We start from the raw sequence: 19,535 nt of genomic DNA, 5'->3' as shown, positions 1-19,535 counted from the left end.
TCCAGCTGTGCAGTATCTTAACGTATAGAGATCAGCAGTGTACACAGAATTATTATTTTTATTTAGTGAGTTTGTTGTGTTTAAATCCCACCTTTCTTCCGAGGAGCTCGAGGTGGTGTAAACAGTTCTCAGCCTCTCAATTTTATCCTCATGACAGGTCACCCAGTGAGCTTCATAGCTGAGTGAATATTTGAACCCTGGTCTCTCCCAGATCCTAGTCCAACACCAACCGCTGAACCACACTGGCTCTCAAAGAAGAAGCATGGCAGTGGTATGGAAAGCGGGAACAAATGTCTCAGCAGCATCAAATGGGCAGAGACTTCAGGAAGTTATCGCTTGTGCAGGCATAACAAAGTCCCCAGCGAGATCTGAACTCGCGACCCTCGGTTCACAAGGCCAGTGCTCTAACCCCAGAGCTATAGAGCCTTCCACTCCATTGACTTATGCAATGCACAGCATTCCAAGCACGGAACAGATTTGCGCAATCTGATTTATGGTACTGGTAGTTTTATTCTCTGTGCAGCGGGAGGGAGGCGTCCAGAAATGGGTTGCCCCTGCCATACAGCTTTGAAGGCCTAGGCTCTTTCTTTCCTGCCTTGCCCAGGCCCAGGGCAACTTTTCCTTCTCTCTGGTCTCGCATTCCCTCCCCGCTTGTGTCTGCTCTGCAGCAGTTTTCCTCGGGTTTTGTCCTTTCAACCTTATTTGCCTTTCCCTTTCCCCGCTTTCAATAACTTCCCGTACACACACAAAAAAGAAGAGTCATCTTTGTTTTTTACCTCTCCTTATCCTCTTGGGTCCCTCCTTTGTTATCCTTTCTTCTCCCACTGCCTGAGCATGGCGCCGGTGGAGAAAATGTCATTTCTGCAAGGAGAAATCAACACGCAAAAGAAAGTCAGCCAGGCTGGGGAGGCGGCGGGTCTAAAAACAACGTTCTCCCGGTTACCTTGACGGTTGCAATTGAGTGCGCCCCCCCCCCCAAACAACACAGAGGCTTCTCAAGGCTCTTCCTCACTGGAGAGACAATTTTCTGAAGAGGCAAACAGTGAAGATTTCGCCCACCAAGGCTTTAGAGCAGGCAGATGCCAATCTTACCAGTTCCTAGGTAAAGGTAAAGGGACCCTGACCATTAGGTCCAGTCGTGACCGACTCTGGGGTTGCGGCGCTCATCTCGCTTTATTGGCCGAGGGAGCCGGCATACAGCTTCCGGGTCATGTGGCCAGCATGACTAAGCTGCTTCTGGAGAACCAGAGTAGCGCACGGAAACGCCGTTTACCTTCCCACCAGAGTGGTACCTATTTATCTACTTGCACTTTGACGTGCTTTCGAACTGCTAGGTTGGCAGGAGCAGGGACTGAGCAACAGGAGCTCACCCTGTCGCGGGGATTTGAACCGCCGACCTTCTGATCGGCAAGTCCTAGGCTCTGTGGTTTAACCCACAGCGCCACCCGCGTCCCTACATGGTTCCTACATGGTCTCAAAATAATGTTGGACACCTTCCTTCTGACTGTCTGGCTGGCTCCAGCGAGATTGCTGGTGTCTGGACTCAGCTGGTGTAAGACTGCAGCTCTGGCAGGGCCTTGGTGTTGAAGGAAGGCTCAGACAGCTGATTCCCTGCCATAACCGGCCGTCATTGTTTGTGCCAGGGGACATCGCTATGGGCCATTGTCCCTAGAGGGTGATGCTTCCTGCTGATGACCAGGTGCAGCACCCATCTGAAGCTCATTCTCTGGCCCATGGAAAGTTTCCAGCCGTTTTGCCACCCATGGCACCCCTGTCTCTTTGCTGCAGGATACCATGTGTTAAGGGACGCAGGTGGCGCTGTGGGTTAAAGCCTCAGCGCCTAGGACTTGCCGATTGAAAGGTCGGCGGTTCGAATCCCTGCGGCGGGGTGCACTCCCGCTGCTCGGTCCCAGCGCCTGCCAACCTAGCAGTTCGAAAGCACCTCCGGGTGCAAGTAGATAAATAGGGACCGCTTACCAGCGGGAAGGTAAACGGCGTTTCCGTGTGCAGCTCTGGCTCGCCAGATGCAGCTTTGTCACGCTGGCCACGTGACCCGGAAGTGTCTCCGGACAGCGCTGGCCCCTGGCCTCTTAAGTGAGATGGGCGCACAACCCCAGAGTCTGTCAAGACTGGCCCGTACGGGCAGGGGTACCTTTACCTTTACCTTTACCATGTGTTAATGGAGAAATCTGAGGGCTCCCTTGGACAAAAAAACAAGGACCCCAGCCAGGAATACCAGAGCAAAACAGCAGCCAGTAGGCTTGGTCTTGATTGAAGACTGTGGCGACAGGATTCCCACCTGCCACAAGGTGGAACAAGATGGAAGCCCCAAACAAAAGAGCCCCCAAACTTTTATTAGCTGCTAATCCCCATGTTACACCCCCCCCAAACTACGTCACTCATACATCACAGTTACATCATGAAAGGGGAGGTCTGGTGGCAGGAATCTGAGCATCCTGGACCCTGCCCCATGGTTCCCCTTGCCCTCCACCAAACACCCATCAAATGAAACAAAAGCAATATTTACATTTCCCTGTTTCCCAGCCAAGTTAATCACACCCTTTTGTCTTCATCTGGGTTTGTTATTTCTGGAATGGCTACCTGTCTGGCACTCAGGTATCAGAAGGCCAGGGATTATCACTCAGGCAGAGGGGCTGCTGAGTAGCTGAGCTCACATGTCTATATGAATTTCTGAAGTTTTCCCAGTGAACCAGTACATAGATACATTTATCAGTGAATTCTTACATTTGGTATCGTGCAGCAAAGGCCCTTTGAATAGATAGGAAGAAACTGTGATGAAGTGTTTTGCGGGGACAAATCGCAAAAGTCACAAAAGCGATTGTGCTGATTTTGGTAGTGGGCTGCATGTGCATGATATCTGCTGGAGGGGCAACCCCCCCCCAATACATAAATTCCTGCAACACACGGGCAGGCCAAATTTGACAAGTGATTGGGGCCCCCATCTACCAGTCACTTGCCCTCCCAATATTGGGGCTGGGGGTGAGGTGTTATTTTATGAAGAGCATCGGATCAGTGGCAGTCCTGCTGATGAATCAGCACAGCCCTGACCATTGTGGGCCCCCCCCCCCATGCATCCCCATTGCCCTGACAAGGGAAGCTTCTGTGGCTTGTTTGCCCCTCTGGGGAGAGAGTTTGGGCTGGCTACCAAGAGAAGCAGTCCCTCTGGATGTGTAGTACCCCCAAAAGGTTGAAATCTACTTGGGCCTTGACTTCCGGTGGAGGAACATGGCGGACTGAATGTCTTCTGTCGGCAGGTTGTCGATGGAGATAATTACATGGCGATTGATGATAGCCAATACGTAAATCTTGGCTGTCAAATTCTCCCTGGAGATAATAGTGAACAAGGGCTTAAACGCAGATACTGTGTTCTGTGTCTTTTCAAAATCAAGATGGAAAACTACGGCAAATGCAACAGGAAATGGGAACAGACGATAAGGAACTGGGTGAAAACGAATGAATATATAATGTAAAGAACTATGGAATATTATTTTAATATACGATTGCAGTGGAGACACTTGCGTGGACAAAGATGGAAAGGCGTCTTATTGTTTAATATGGAGGAGTGGTTTTTGAAATTATTGGAGGCGAAAACCATTGCTGACATTTATTAATAAAAATAATTAGATAACCCCTTTTGGACTTTTTGTGTAAAAAGGAAACTGAATTAGTGTGATACATTTGGGTTGTAAGATTGGGGAAATATTGCCTAACAGAAGGTAGATCAGTTGGATGTCATTCTAGAGTGAATATTTCAAATAATTTCTTTTATATAACTGACAGGTGGAAAATCAGAAGTCCGTTATGTTCTTTTTATTTTCTTTTATATTTTTGTTTTTCCTTCGATGTTCTCTCTTTCCTGTTCTGCTTTTATTTAGATTTTTTTTTTAGCTTATTGCATTATGAAAAAGCTTTAATAAAATCTTAAATTATTTTTTAAAAAAAGAAATCTCCCCAGGCCTTGCCCCACAACAGAGGCATGCCATGTGGGCAGTCAGGGGCAGAATGCAGCTTGGCCGTCCCACAGGTCCTTGGGTGAGCCCTCTGGGAGGTTTCCCCAGAGCCTGGCTTTGTAATCTGAGAGGCCCTTGAAGCTCAGCCAAGCCCCGTCCATGACAACAGGCCAGAGAGCAAGACTGGCTCCCCGCCTAGCAGGACAGCCATGGAGAGGGGGAAGTAGAGGGGGAAAGCCAATCCAGCCTCCTGCAGCCTGCTCCTCGCTAGATGTTTCCTGAGGGGAAACCCAGAGCAGGCCGGGAAATGGCCAGAGACTTTTCCTTCCCCCTACAGTGGTGCCTTGCAAGACGAAATTATTCCGTTCCACGAGTCTCTTCGTCTTGCGGTTTTTTCGTCTTGCGAAGCATGGCTATTAGCGGCTTAGCGGCTTTAAGAAAAAGGAAACAAACTCGCAAGAACTCGCAAGACGTTTCGTCTTGTGAAGCAAGCCCATAGGGAAATTCGTCTTGCGGAACGACTCAAAAAACGGAAAACCCTTTCGTCTTGCGCGTTTTTCGTCTTGCGAGGCATTCGTCTTGCGGGGCACCACTGTACTTTCACCTTGAGGTCCGAGGCTGGCCCCCACCTGGGCACACCTAGCATTATACCAGTGCCATTCCTGAGATGACTACGTGCGTGTCCATGGCCAGATTTGCTGCCAAGGCCATCTCCAGGGGCCCTCTCTCTGGCGACCATATTTTACCCATAATGCTCCCCGCTTTGCCTGTGCCATTCCTCCCCTGGTGAGGAGAGTCTCTCGCTATGCAGCAGAGGTGGGCAGAATCTGATCAGAGCCCTTCACGCCCAGGACGCTGGGCCCATCCCAGCCCTTCTGGAGAAGATGGCGGATGTTCAGAAATACCTTGGTATACGGGGAGGCCTGCTTCACCTCCCCCAAATACCCTGAAAGCAAAGGTGTATCAAATAGCCTGATCTCCCCCCAAGGATTTGCCTAATCCTCTTTTAAAACCATCCGAGCTGATGGCCTCCTGTGGGAGGGAGTTCCACAGTTGAACTGTTGTGTTGTGGGAAGAAGCACTCTCAACGAAAACCTGTCCTGATTCATAGAATCATAGAATCATAGTTGGAAGAGACCACAAGGGCCATCGAGTCCAACCCCCTGCCAAGCAGGAAACACCATCAGAGCACTCCTGACATATGGTTGTCAAGCCTCTGCTTAAAGACCTCCAAAGAAGGAGACTCCACCACACTCCTTGGCAGCAAATTCCACTGTCAAACAGCTCTTACTGTCAGGAAGTTCTTCCTAATGTTTAGGTGGAATCTTCTTTCTTGTAGTTTGGATCCATTGCTCCGTGTCCGCTTCTCTGGAGCTGCAGAAAACAACCTTTCTCCCTCCTCTATGTGACATCCTTTTATATATTTGGACATGGCTATCATATCACCCCTTAACCTCCTCTTCTCCAGGCTAAACATGCCCAGCTCCCTTAGCCGTTCCTCATAAGGCATCGTTTCCAGGCCTTTGACCATTTTGGTTGCCCTCCTCTGGACACGTTCCAGTTTGTCAGTGTCCTTCTTGAACTGTGGTGCCCAGAACTGGACACAGTACTCCAGGTGAGGTCTGACCAGAGCAGAATACAGTGGCACTATTACTTCCCTTGATCTAGATGCTATACTCCTATTGATGCAGCCCAGTTGATCATGCCTCTGTATTCTAGTAGTTGGGAACTATAGTGTGTTCTTGCGCCCGGGTCCTGGTTTCAGGTTTCCCACAGAATGCTCGATCTTGGCTCAGCTATATGCTGTTCTGCATAGAAAGGAGGTCTCTGAGTCCCCGCACCTGGTAGGCGAGCTCCTTGATGCGCCTCTCGCACTTGCGCATGCCCTTGACGGTCTCGCCGTTGCGCTTCTGCTCCATCTCCAGCTCGTTCTCCAGCTCCCGCACTATTACTTCCCTTGATTCTTCCATCGTTCTCTTCCTGCTTGCAGGTGCTGGACAGGGAAGGGCAGATGGACAACCCCTGCACCAGCTGGCTGGCCGACGTCTACTGGGACAACATCACCGAGCTGGACAAGCTCACCAACTTCCACGGCATCATGAACTCCTTTGAGCAGTACCCTCGCGACTGGAACCTCTGGTACACCAACTCCAAGCCGGAGAAGGCCATGCTGCCAGGTAAGACACCGCCCGTCTGCTGAGCTGCGCAGTCCCTGCCGTCGGATTGTGTCCATGCCCCCCCCCCCCCAGGAAAACCGGGAGGGGGTCCAGTGGAAATGGGTTAACTGCCATCCTCCAGAACAGAGCTGGAGCACTGGATCTGGCAGGCGGGCTGGATCCAAAACTAGCCCACCCGCCTGTCAATCACCTGATGTCCTGTCAATCACCTGATGTCCATGGCGGGGCTGGAGGAGGCGGGCAGCAGCTGGAGGGCAGCTCCTCTGGCGGGCAAGAGGCGCAAGCTGGATGCTTCATGCCGCAGTGGCCACGGCAAACAGAGGCTCTGGGTGTGGCGCTGCTTCGGCGCAGGTGGCATGGCAGAAGCGGGTGAGGGCGGTGAGCTGATGCCGGGAGGTGTTGCATCCAGCCTCCACCTCTTCCCTGGCGCCCTCCAGAACTTGGCACCCTGGCACCCCGCGCCACTAGCCTCTATGGGCAAGACGCCCCTGGTCCTGTGACATCTGGGGAATCTTCCCTTGCTGCCTCAGCTTGAACTCTAGCTGCGGCCGTAAAGATCCAAAAGTTATATCCTACCTTTTTCCTCCAAGGAGCTCAAGTCCTGGGCCCCCCCCTCCTCCGCTGTGAGGTGGGCTTAGGCTGAGAGGCAGTTATCCAGGGAGCTTTGTGGCCAAATGGGGATTCGAAGCCAGAGCTCCCAGGTCCTAGGGCAACACTATAGCCACTGTACCAGCATACCGTATTTTTCGCACCATAGGACGCACCGGACAATAGGACGCACCTTGTTTTAGAGGGGGGAGAACAAGAAAAAAAAATTCTCCCCCTCTCTGCCTAGCGCCCCTTCAGCAAAGCAGCAGGAGGCGCTGCGCAGAGAGGGGGAGAATTTTCCCCCTCGTTTTCCCTCTCTAAAACAAGGTGCCGTTCAGGCGGCTACCTTGGAAGCCTGGAGAGCGAGAGGGGTCGGTGTGCACCGACCCCTCTCCCTCTCCAGGCTTCAGGTTCCTTTCGACCTGCTCTTTGGGGCTGGCGGGGGAAGCCCACCACCAGCCCCAAAGAGCAGGTCAGGGAGGAGCGGAAAGGCGCAGCGGAGAGGCTGCTACCATAGCCGCGCGTCACCTCTCCAGCCGGGAGAGGGTTGTGGGGCTATGGCGTCTTCGCTCCATAGGACGCACACACATTTCCCCTTCATTTTTGAAGGGGAAAAGGTGCGTCCTATAGAGCGAAAAATACGGTACTTTGGAAGCCCCAAGCCTCTGAAAAGGGGTGTTCTTGGTGCAGATAATCCCCCTAGGACCGCCTCCTGTGAGAGGTCTGTCCCCTTTCCTTATGCACTGGAGTCAAGCTGAGATGGGGGGCGACCACTGGCTCTGGTGGGCATGCCAGGCCTTCTCTACAGCCCGCCCACTGGGCCCCTCTTCAGTTTCAGTTGGTCTCCCCCCACCCATGCCTTGTCGCCCCCTGCAGGTGAGTGGGAGAACTCCTGTAACCAGATGCAGCGGATGCTGGTCGTCCGGTCCCTGCGGCCAGACCGCGTGGCTTTCTGCGTCACGGCCTTCATCGTCTCTAACTTGGGCTCCCAGTTCATCGAGCCACCAGTGCTGAACATGAAGTCGGTGAGTGGCAGCGTCTGTGGCACTTGGGGGAATCCTAGGGCCTTACCCACTCCCATGTTCTCTCTCTTTCTCTTTTGTAATTTTTTAAAAAATTTCATTTTGTAATGCATATAAACAGAACAGTTATGAACACAGATGAAAATTAAAAGAAGAGCAAATCTATAAAGCTGGCACGTGGAATGAATACAGCTGCACATGGGTTAAAATGACGAAGTCCCAAGTCATGAGAAGAAAGGGAGAATAAGCGTTGTCTTCAGAATAAAGAGTATTAGTGATATCTGATTATCAAGTGTAGTTCCAGATTTACCAGGCTTATGATGAGGGTGGTCTTGGAAATAATGGTTCTGTTGTGTATATAGCCCCCTCCTTCCATGTACAGTGGTACCTCGGGTTACAGACGCTTCGGGTTATGCGATTTCAGGCTGCAGACTGTGGGAAACCTGGAAGTAGCGGAAAGGGTTACTTCCGGGTTTCGCCGCATGCGCAGAAGCGCCAAATCGCGTCACATGCGTGCGCAGATGCGGCGCTGCAGGTTACGAACGCTGCGGGCTGCGGACGTGCCTCCATCACGGATTACGTCCGCAACCCAAGGTTCCACTGTACTGATGCTCCGTGCTTGAGTATTGCTGCTCTGACGCTTGTAGGATTACCGTATTTTTTGCTCTATAAGACGCACCAGACCATAAGACGCACCTAGTTTTTGGAGGAGGAAAACAAGAAAAAAAATATTCTGAATCTCAGAAGCCAGAACAGCAAGAGGGATCGCTGCGCAGGGAAAGCAGCAATCCCTCTTGCTGTTCTGGCTTCTGGGATAGCTGCGCAGCCTGCATTCGCTCCATAAGAGGCACACACACATTTCCCCTTACTTTTTAGGAGGGGGAAAAGTGAGTCTTATAGAGCAAAAAATACGGTACTTCAGTATCAATGCTCTGTTTTTTTCAACTGCTCCGGAGAATGGTCTCTGTAGATGGACTGAGGCAGGAGTAATAAGTGTCAACCCCCCCCCCAATAATTCATCGATATGGGAATGAGCTCACAGTCACTGCCCCAATCCTGTCCTGCCTCAGCTACTCAGTCGCTCCCTGTGGCCTAGAATGATTTTCCTCCCCATTTTGTCCTTCTCTTCCCATCTCTGGACGCAGGTGGTGGATGACTCCACGACCAAGACCCCTCTGATCTTCGTGCTGTCCCCCGGCGTCGACCCCACCTCCTCCCTGCTCCAGCTGGCCGAGCAGTCGGGCATGGCGCAGCACTTCCAAGCCCTCTCTCTGGGCCAGGGCCAGGCCCCCATCGCCACCCGCATGATCAAAGATGGCGTCCACCAAGGTGGGTCCAGCTCCCAACGGGCGAGCCTGCCGCGTCCGCCCGACCCCTTCAGATCTCTGGAGCAGAGATGGGGAACGTTGGAGGCCAGTCTCCAGGTCTTCTGGGGCTCCCATCATGTGGCCAGCGATGACAGGAGTTCTAGTCCAACAACTTCTGGAGAGGAACGGCTGCTCTGGAGGCAAATCTAGCTTACGGTGGGGGGGGGGGGCATTCCTGCTCCCGGTATGCCCCACGGAGAGCCTCAAGGTCCATAAATAGCAACACCCTAGTGGTCCCGGACCCCAAGGACGTCAGATTAGCTTCAACCAGAGGCAGGGCCTTTTCAACACTGGCTCCGGCCTGGTGGAACGCTCTGCCTCATGAGACCAGGGCCCTGCGGGATCTGATTTCTTTCCGCAAGGCCTGTAAGACAGTGTTGTTCCGCCTGGCCTTTGGCTTGGAGCCAATTTGATTCCCTCCCCCTCTTTCTTTTTCTTTCTCCTCCTGTGATGAGGCTGCATTTTACCATTTTATTATTTTAATGTTGTATTTTAATCTTGTTTTTAAGTTGTATTCATTCAGCTTGTTTTTATTATTGCTTGTTAGCCACCCTTGTTAGCCTTGGCTGGGGAGGGCGGGGTATAAATAAAAATTATAATTATTATTATTGGTATTATTATTATTTCCCCGAGTCTTCCTTCATAGATCCTCCTCAGCTCAGGCCTTGGCAGCCCCCCTGCCCCCCGCCAAGCAGATGTGGGGCCTCTCCACCCTCTAACCTGGCTTGGCCACTCTTTCCTGGCAGGCAACTGGGTCTTCCTAGCCAACTGCCACCTCTCTCTGTCCTGGATGCCCCAGCTGGACAAGCTGGTGGAGCAGCTCCAGGTGGAGGAGCCGCACCCCTCCTTCCGCCTGTGGCTCAGCTCCAGCCCCCACCCGGACTTCCCCATCTCCATCTTGCAGGCCGGCATCAAGATGACCACGGAGCCCCCCACGGTGAGAGCAAAAGAGCCAGCTGGCCAAAAAGGGGGTGGGGTGGGGGGCTCTTTCGTCATTTCCTCCTCCCACCACCTGTTTTTTTTAATATATATATATATAATATTTATTCAGAATTTAAGAATAACAAAAAGAAGAAAAGAAAAAATACAAAATACACAATACAAAATACAAAATACAAAAAGAAATAACAACACCAAAAAAGAAAAAATACATCCACTTAAAAAATAAAAAGAACTGATTAAACCTTTACCTAACTTTCTTCCTTTACTTATTTCCTTGACCTCCTCTCACCTCCCAGTTTTGTATTCTTAATTCAAATCGTTATTTTAGCAAATCCTTCAACCTTATTTTCATTTGAGTAATTTAATATAATATATTACAATTTATCGTCCTCTCTTTCGTCGATTTCATCAACTCATCTTTACTTAGTCCTTTATGTCATTTCAACCAAAACCCTCTAATTCTCTTTTTCCAACATCTTTCTAACAGTCCTTAATTTTACAATATTTTTGAAGATATACTTTAAATTTTTTCCAATCTTCTTCCACTGACTCTTCTCCCTGGTCCCGGATTCTGCCAGTCATCTCAGCCAATTCCATATAGTCCATCATTTTCGTCTGCCATTCTTCTCGGGTGGGTAATTCTTGTGTCTTCCAATACTTCGCGATGAGTATTCTTGCTGCTGTTGTAGCGTACATAAAAATGGTTCTATCCTCCCTTCGCACCAATTGGCCGACCATGCCCAGGAGAAAGGCCTCTGGTTTCTTATGGAAGGTATATTTAAATACCTTTTTCATTTCATTATAAATCATCTCCCAGAAGGCCTTAATCCTAGGACACGTCCACCAAAGGTGAAAGAATGTACCCTCAATCTCTTTGCATTTCCAACATTTATTGTCGGGCAAATGGTAAATTTTTGCCAGCTTGACTGGGGTTAGGTACCCCACCACCTGTTCCCCAGGGGGGCCCCACACCCAAGGCCCCAGCCCAGCCCTACGGAAGCCACAGGCTTCCTTCTCCTCTTGGGTCAAGTTAAAAGTTCCCCTCTGCCTTACTCCAGATTGGCAACTTCACGTCAGGTCGTTCCCCCCCCCCCCCGCATTATAGAGCAAATATATAGTTTGAGGAAGAACTGGGGGAAAGTGTGTGTGCGTTTAAGTCAAGCATAGGCAAACTTGGCCCTCCAGATGTTTTTGGCCTACAAGTCTCATCATCTTCGGTCCAGTATACCTGAAGGAGCGTCTCCACCCCCATCATTCAGCTGGGGGTGGTCTAGCACCAAGGGCCTTCTGGCGGTTCCCTCGCTGCGAGAAGCCAAGTTACAGGGAACAAGGGACAGGGTCTTCTCGGTGGTGGCACCCGCCCTGTGGAACGCCCTCCCACCAGATGTCAAAGAGAACAACAACTACCAGACTTTTAGAAGACATCTGAAGGCAGCCCTCTTTAGGGAAGCTTTTAATATCTGATGCATTACTGTATTTTAATATTGTGTTGGAAGCCGCCCAGAGTGGCTGGGGAAACCCAGCCAGATGGGCGGGGTATAAATAATAAATTATTATTATATTATTATCCCTAGCTAGCAGGACCAGTGGTCAGGGATGATGGGAATTGTAGTCTCAAAACATCTGGAGGGCCGAGTTTGCCTATGCCTGGTTTAAGTACACAACAAGAGCCAGTCATCTAGTCCAGGCTCCTCTTCTCACAGTAGCCACTCAGATGCCCCAAAGGCAAAACCTCATTCAGGATTCGAACCCAGGAGCCCTCTCCCCTCCTGTCTTGAAAGCCCTCTCCTCCATGACTCTGTTTGATCCCCCTTTAAAGCTTTGCCAGTCATCCAGACAAAATTGTTTGGATACATAGAATTGGCGAAATTGACTTATAAGATTCGGAATCAAAAAAGAAGCAAATTTGTTGAATATATACGGAGTAATTGTAAGAATTTAAAAACTGTAGCAGGATTAATGTCAATCTTGTGATGTGGATGAAGTGTAAATAAGAAACTGTAAGAAAAGATTTGAGACATGAAAACCGTTGAAGGGATGGAAGGAAGTCCGGGCGCAATAAGGCGCAGGGTAAATATGAAGACATGCAAATTTTTGAATGTAAGAGTATTTGTTTTATTTGTTGTTGTTACAAAAAAGCAATAAAAAGTATTTTAATAATAATAATAATAATAATAATAATAATAATAATAATAATAATAGCTTTGCCGGCCATCACTGCCTCCTGTGGGAGGGAGTTCCATAGTTTAACTATTCACAGCACGAAGAAATACTTTTTAAAAGCAGACCTGAATCTTCCAACATTCGGCTTCTTTGCATGTCCACAAGTCCTAGCCTTAAGAGAGAGAGGGAGAAAAACTTTTCTCTATACACTCTCTCCATGCTATGTTACAAATTTCTAACATGTCGCCTCTCCCTCGCCTTTTCTCTAAACTAAAAAGTCCCGAGCGCTGCAGCCTTTCCTGTGTGTATGTTGTCACAGCCAGAACCTACAGCCTTTGGCCCAACGTGGCTCCCCTGGAAGCGCAGAGCAGAGAAGCCAGACCATGCTCTCAGGCCTCTGCCTTCCTCTCCTGCCCTCCCAAGAGCCATGACCAGGTCTCCTTCCCCCCCTCCATTTCCTAAGAAAACTCCCTGCATTCCTGGAGTCCAGGCAACCAAAACAGGTTATGAAACAGCCTCTTAATCAACATGGCTGGTTCTGGATCGTCAGCCTGGTCCTCAGACAGGGGAGACAAGTCACAGAAAACAGGCCAAGTCCATTGCTGCCCCTGCCACCCCCTCCTGGTTCCTTGGTGCCTCCTGCAAGGTCAGTCGCGAGCCTGAGCCTCTTCTCCTCCCTTTGACAGGGCCTGAAAGCCAACATGAAGCGCCTCTACCAGCTCATCACGGAGCCCCAGTTCAACCGCTGCACGAAGCCCTCCAAGTACAAGAAGCTGCTCTTTGCCCTCTGCTTCTTCCACAGCATCCTGCTGGAGCGGAAGAAGTTCCTCCAGCTGGGCTGGAACATCGTCTACGGCTTCAACGACTCGGATTTTGAGGTGGAAAGGGATCGGGAGACCAGGAAAAGGGCGGATTCTGGAGGGGAGCCTGTCTGTGCCTTCCTTTTCTGGGCTCTGACGGGCCAGTCCATGAGGCTCCTGTATATGCTCAGAAAACCCCAGAACAAACTGCGGCCGAGCTCTCCCTGTGGCCTGAAGTGCCCGGGAGTGCCACCTGCCCTGTCGGTGACTCGTGGAAGTTAGTTGGCAGCTCGCCACACCTCAACTCGTGTCGTGTAGCAGCAAAGTCTGCAGAGCTCCAGCACAGTCCATAGATTTCCTTCTCCCAACAGAACAGCTTCTTCCAGAGTCCCCAGACAAGGGGAAAGCTCCATTAAACACTGCTATCTACAGTGGTACCTCGCAAGACGAAATTAATTCGTTCTACGAGTTGTTTTGTCTTGCGAGTTTTTTCGTCTTCCGAAGCACAGATTTTGGAAAAGCTTCAAAAATCACCAAAGTCTTCAAAAACCTCAAAAAAGGCTACCACACCGCGTGCTATGAGTTGCTCCTCGAAGTCAAGTCGCAACTGCACCCCCTGAATGCACGGTTTTAACAAAAAGGAAACAAACTTGCAAGACAAAGGAAACAAACTTGCAAGACGTTTTCGTCTTGTGAAGCAAGCCCATAGGGAAATTCGTCTTGCGAAGCAACTCAAAAAACGAAAAACTCTTTCGTCTTGCGAGTTTTTCGTCTTATGAGGCATTCGTCTTGCGGGGTACCTCTGTATTATATACAGTACTGCTGGACTTTAAAGTAAAGATGCATATGTACAGAGAGAGCCACTAACACTAGCACCATGCTGGCTAATGCTGCTGTGTAAAACAACAACAACAACAATTTTTTCACTCTATAAGACGCACCAGACCACAAGACGCACCTAGTTTTTGGAGGAGGAAAACAAGAAAAAAAAAAATCTGAATCTCAGAAGCCAGAACAGCAAGAGGGATCGCTGCGCAGTGAAAGCAGCAATCCCTCTTGCTGTTCTGGCTTCTGGGATAGCTGCGCAGCCTGCATTCGCTCCATAAGACGCACACACATTTCCCCTTACTTTTTAGGAGGGAAAAAGTGAGTCTTATAGAGCAAAAAATACGGTAATTTATTATTTATACCCCGCCTATCTGGCTGGGTTTCCCCAGCCACTCTGGGCAGCTTCTAACACAATATTAAAATACAGTAATGCATCAAACATTAAAAGCTTCCCTAAATGGGGCTGCCCTCAGATGTTGTCTAAAAGTCTGGTAGTTGTTGTTCTCTTTGACATCTGGTGGGAGGGCGTTCCACAGGGCGGGTGCCACCACCGAGAAGGCCCTCTGCCTGATTCCCTGTAACTTGGTTGCACACATCTTATTCCCCTGTCTCACAGATTCAGTCTGACCCTGACAGCAAACAGCATAGCATCAGGACAGGACTTCACATAATGAAAGCAATGCCCCAGAGACTATTATACCTGTCTCTACATTCCTGAACCAGTGGGAGGATGAGCGATTCAGCCAGTCATGCACACGACCTTGCTGGTGTTGCTATGGTTACCCCAGTGCACCTGACACCCTTATCTCAGAACATCCAAATGTGTTCACATTACACCAACATGCTCCACGCCACTAGGGCTCACTCACAGCAGTCCTTTCACCCTTATGCAGTCTGCCATGTTCCTTTGGAACATGGGGTGCAAGTGTGAATTGCAGAGGCGTGTAGGGCGGTAAGGAGGTCTGGCCACAAGGGCTTTAGATGGATGCTGGCGAATGGGTGAATTCTCGATGCTCAGCTTGGTGGTGGTCCCCAAGCGTCCCGTAGGCTGCCTGCTGAGAAAGAGGGAACCATAGCTGGGCCTCTGGGCTGATGATAATTTGGTTATTTTATTATTTATACCTAGCCTGGGCAGCTGGGCAGCTTACAGCACATAAAAAATTGCAAAATGTACATAGCTTTCATACACAGGTGACTGCAATTATTGATCTCAGTTATATACAGTGGTACCTCAGGTTACATACGCTTCAGGTTACATACGCTTCAGGTTACAGACTCCGCTAACCCAGAAATAGTGCTTCAGGTTAAGAACTTTGCTTCAGGATGAGAACAGAAATCGTGTTCCGGTGGAGCGGCGGCTGCAGGAGGCCCCATTAGCTAAAGTGGTGCTTCAGGTTAAGAACAGTTTCAGGTTAAGTACGGACCTCCGGAATGAATTAAGTACTTAACCCGAGGTACCACTGTATAAGAAATGTTCATAAATGTACCAACCAAGTGCATACTTGGTACAAATATAAATACAGGGCTCATCCACACTTTGGCATGTGCTGTGCCTAGAAATCACAAGTCCTGGCTGTTTCCCCCTTGCCCTGCTCCTTTCCAAGGGAAAACCTGCTCTTTAGTGATACATCAGAACAAATGGCAATCTGGGAAAAGCCCATATTCCTGTTAACTCTGATTGAGCACTAAAGAGTAATTTTTTTTTCCAGGAGGGTGGCAGAAGCAGCAGAACGAGGGGCGGTGTGGGTAAGCCAGTCTGTACTGGGGAACTCCGCCCTTGTACACCCCAGTCCAGGTGGCTACGGCAGGTGCTCCCTTGGCCCACTCCCTTGTCACCTGTGACTCTTCCTTCCCTGCCAGGTGTCAGAGAACCTCCTGAGCTTGTACCTGGATGAGTACGAGGAGACCCCCTGGGACGCCCTCAAGTACCTGATCGCTGGGGTCAATTACGGGGGCCACGTGACGGACGACTGGGACCGACGCCTCCTCACCACCTACATCAACGACTACTTCTGCGAGCAAAGTGTGGCTGCCCCCTTCTACAAGTGAGCTGGTGCTGGGATGGCGGGGAGAGGTTGGGTGCTGGGAAATCAGGGATTGGCACGCTTGTCACGACAGAGAAGTTCCCCGATGCAGGAGGAAACCTTTGCCTGAGCAAGCTGGCTGGCTGGCCTCCCTCCCCCTGCAGGCTCTCCGTGCTGGACACCTACTTAATCCCCAAGGATGGCAACATCGCCTCCTACAAGGAATACATCAGCCTCCTGCCTGGCATGGACCCGCCTGAAGCCTTTGGCCAGCACCCCAACGCCGACGTGGCCTCCCAGATCACCGAAGCCAGGACGCTCTTCGAAACGCTGCTTTCTCTGCAGCCCCAGACCACGCCCACCGGAGTGGCCGGGCAGAGCCGCGAGGACAAGGTACCCAGGGAGGATGGGCATCCACGGGGCGAAGCGTTGTTGTAAACAAAAAATGCCCTTTTCCCTTATGGGGTATCTAAGAGCCCGTACAGAGTCCTTACAGAGGTTCCCTATTGGTAGGAGAAAAGAAAGAGGCCAACCAGAGAATATTGAGAAGCAAAGTAGCTAGTAAGCCTGATCTTTATTGATCTGTTGCAACAGGGTGCTCCCCTCACCCATAGGAAAGGAGGAGGAACCCAGAAAAATGGCGTGCAAGGCCTTATAAAGACTTTTGAAATTGCCACCCTGTAGATCAAGACCACCCCCAGAAACATCATACATACATCACAGAAAAGGCGGTCTAAAACAGAACATTTGAATGTTGTTTGTTGTTTATCTCCTGTCTGGCAGTTTACTTGATTGGATTTCCTGGGTAGCCTGGCTAGTCTTTTGCAGTGATAAATACTTAGTTCCTGGACCAGGTCACAGGCTTACACCCTATTCAAACACAGACATACCCTTAAGACAGGATTTGTGAAGGAAAAGACAATGGGGAGGCTTTTCCACCTTGACCTTGCAGAGAAAACATTTGCTCAGTTTAGGAATAAAATGGCTTCAGGTCGGTCTTCCTGTGCTGATCTATGTACGTGTGGTTATGAATATTACCATATATCTAAGACCATGATATTCCTATCACAGCGTGCACTGCTCTGGCGTCCCGGGCAGCCCTCCTGAGCTGGCCTTTGTGTGGCAGGCAAGCAGCCCATGTCTCACACTTGTGAAAGGCCCTCCTTATTTGAACTTCCTGGATCCCAGGAAGCACCCTCCGAACATCCGCTTTGTGGCGATGAGAACAGACTCTGCACATGCTCAGGGGCACTCTTGTCTCATAGAATCATAGAATAGAATCCTAGAGTTGGAAGAGACCACAAGGGCCATCGAGTCCAACCCCCTGTCCTTCTGAGGCTGATCCTGGTGCAGTGGTACCAAACAGCAGGACACAACCCCCTGGCAGTTCCCTCGTTTCTTAGGAGCAGATTTAGTCTCCTTTCCCAAATGTCTGGGGTCCTGCAGAACCGGATTGTGAGCAGTCTCGGGGAGCAGGTGGGGGTTCCTGGGAAACCACCAGCCACTCCCCTTCAGGTGCCCTGCATACCTCTTCTCTCTGTCCCTTCTCCCCCTCTCCAGGTGCTGGAGCTTTCAGCAGACGTGCGCAGCAAGATCCCGGAGGAGATTGACTACGAAGGCACCTGCAAGGTGCTGTCTGGGGACCCCTCCCCACTCAACGTGGTCTTGCTGCAGGAGATTCAGCGGTACAACTCATTGCTGCAGGTCATCAAGTGAGTGCCCGGGGGGGACAGGGCAAGCCAGGCCTCAGCAGCCCCCAGTCCCTTTCTGGTACTCACCTCAGCATCTCTCTGCCGTAGTTCTTCCCTGGTGGAGCTGGAGAAGGGCATTCAGGGCCTGGTGGTCATGTCTACGGACCTAGAGGAGATCTTCAACTGCATCTTCGACGCCCGCGTCCCCCCCATGTGGGAGAGGGTAAGGTGGGGGACCTGGGGTCCCTGAAGGAGCAGGAAGGAGGGTGTGATCCGGAGGCTCCAAGCTGCTCGTCTCCCTCGAGGAGAGAGCACCCTGGCGCCTTGCAGGTAGAAACACCTGTTGTTTTGCTTGTGAACATTTTTTGAACCTATTTTACCCAGGGGTAAGAGAGATTTCAGGAGAGAGGTGTTTCTGGAATCCCTTGTGGGACCCACCAGGTTTCTACCCCCCTCCTCCCCGCATCCTCTCTCCTGCCTTCACCCTACATCTGAAGCAGAGATTTCCCATTAGGGAGAAATGCATAATTCAAAAGCTTCTTCTGAACGAAAATATTTCAAAAACGGCTTCTTCCAAAGTAAAAGATTCCCCAGTGAAAATACCGGTTTCTCCTTCCCGAGTTGCTGGAGAGCAAAGAGGGATACACACGTACCCTTTTTGTGGGTTGGGGCCGGCAGACCTCTTTCCCAAGTTGGGGGCTGTTTTTTGTGGGGGGGGGCCTGGCTGGCGTGTCCCGCTTTGCCTCCCAGCTCCTGGCCTTCTCCCTCCTCCTGCAGGCCTATCCATCTCAGAAGCCGCTGGCCGCCTGGACCCGGGACCTGGGCCAGCGCGTGGAGCAGTTTACACGCTGGGCCACCACTGCCCACCCTCCCGTGCTCTTCTGGCTCTCGGGCTTCACCTTCCCGACGGGGTTCCTGACGGCCGTCTTGCAAGCCGCTGCACGCCTGAACAACGTAGGTGGTGGGGGAGATATATTTGGGCCCAGCAGGAGGCCTGGAAGGGCCTGTGTGTGTCTTTGGACGTTGCCTGAAAGGGATGGGGAGACCGGCCTGGAAGGAGAAGTGAGGGCCGTGATGCCTGACTTAAGGACTGCTCTGCAGGGAGGGTGTTCTCTGGGAGGGGAAGTGGGTCTATGTGGCTTGAGAGCCAGAGGTCCCCCCCTAAGCCAGCCTTCCTCCATCTTAAGTCCCCATTTGTTGTTGGACTACAACTCCCATCATCCCTGACCGCTGGTCCTGCCAGCTAGGGATGATGGGAGTTGTAGTCCAACAAACAGATGGAGAAAGGCTGGCTTAGGGGGAGGGACCCCTGGGCTGCAGAACCATCTCACGTGGCTCCCTCCTCGTCCCGATCCCTTTCAGATCTCCGTGGACACGCTCTCCTGGGAGTTCATTGTCTCCACCGTGGATGACAACAACCTTGTCTACCCGCCCAAGGTAAGAACCTCTCCCAGGGCATACATTGCGGGGGGGAGGGGAACTCAGGAGCCTAGGACCCCCTGAGCCAGCCCTGCGTGGTCTCCCTCTCCTCTCTTAGGAAGGGGTGTGGGTGCGAGGTCTTTACCTGGAGGGCGCTGGCTGGGACAAGAAGAACTCCTGCCTGATGGATGCGGAGCCCATGCAGCTGGTCTGCCCCATCCCTACCATCCACTTCAAGCCAGTGGAGAACAAGAAGAAGAGCGGAAAAGGTGGGTCTCGCAGAGGGTGGGCCACCGGTCACCCGTGGGTGCGAGGAAGCTGCCATAGGCCGCCTCAGACTCTTTGCCCATCTCGCCCTCCTGTTACCGGCTGCTCCAGCCTTTGCCAAGCTGGCGCCCTCTGGCTCTTTCAAGACCACAACTTTGTCCTCCAAGGCAGCTGGATGGCACCAGGTTGGAGGCCAAAGTTGGCAGCGTTTGTCTCTCCAGGGTCACCTCCATCCCTGGCTACTGAGCCTTTTAGCACCTGTTGGTGGTGCTGCCA

At 51.2% G+C, this 19,535-nt stretch overlaps 1 protein-coding gene and 1 long non-coding RNA gene across 2 annotated transcripts in view; one reads left to right on the top strand and one right to left on the bottom strand.

The window, feature by feature from the left end:
• LOC307202372 overlaps window positions 1–2,888 on the bottom strand; it is a 359,370-nt gene extending 356,482 nt beyond the window's left edge. The window contains exon 1 of the long non-coding RNA XR_013832861.1: window positions 2,171–2,888. This is a non-coding gene — a long non-coding RNA (uncharacterized lncRNA). The remainder of the gene's footprint in view (window positions 1–2,170) is intronic.
• The window catches only part of DNAH2 (dynein axonemal heavy chain 2), a 143,707-nt gene that overhangs the window by 123,169 nt on the left and 1,003 nt on the right, over window positions 1–19,535 (top strand). The window contains exons 76-87 of the mRNA XM_079951695.1: window positions 5,962–6,148; window positions 7,613–7,761; window positions 8,904–9,087; window positions 9,872–10,062; window positions 12,917–13,108; window positions 15,719–15,903; window positions 16,047–16,275; window positions 17,443–17,594; window positions 17,682–17,796; window positions 18,351–18,527; window positions 18,936–19,010; window positions 19,111–19,261. Coding sequence (XP_079807821.1) covers window positions 5,962–6,148; window positions 7,613–7,761; window positions 8,904–9,087; window positions 9,872–10,062; window positions 12,917–13,108; window positions 15,719–15,903; window positions 16,047–16,275; window positions 17,443–17,594; window positions 17,682–17,796; window positions 18,351–18,527; window positions 18,936–19,010; window positions 19,111–19,261 — 1,987 coding nt within the window. The remainder of the gene's footprint in view (window positions 1–5,961; window positions 6,149–7,612; window positions 7,762–8,903; window positions 9,088–9,871; window positions 10,063–12,916; window positions 13,109–15,718; window positions 15,904–16,046; window positions 16,276–17,442; window positions 17,595–17,681; window positions 17,797–18,350; window positions 18,528–18,935; window positions 19,011–19,110; window positions 19,262–19,535) is intronic.

This window comes from Podarcis cretensis (assembly GCF_951804945.1).
Source record: "Podarcis cretensis genome assembly, chromosome: 13".
NCBI lineage: Eukaryota > Metazoa > Chordata > Lepidosauria > Squamata > Lacertidae > Podarcis > Podarcis cretensis.
This window is presented reverse-complemented; position numbering and strand designations above follow the sequence as displayed.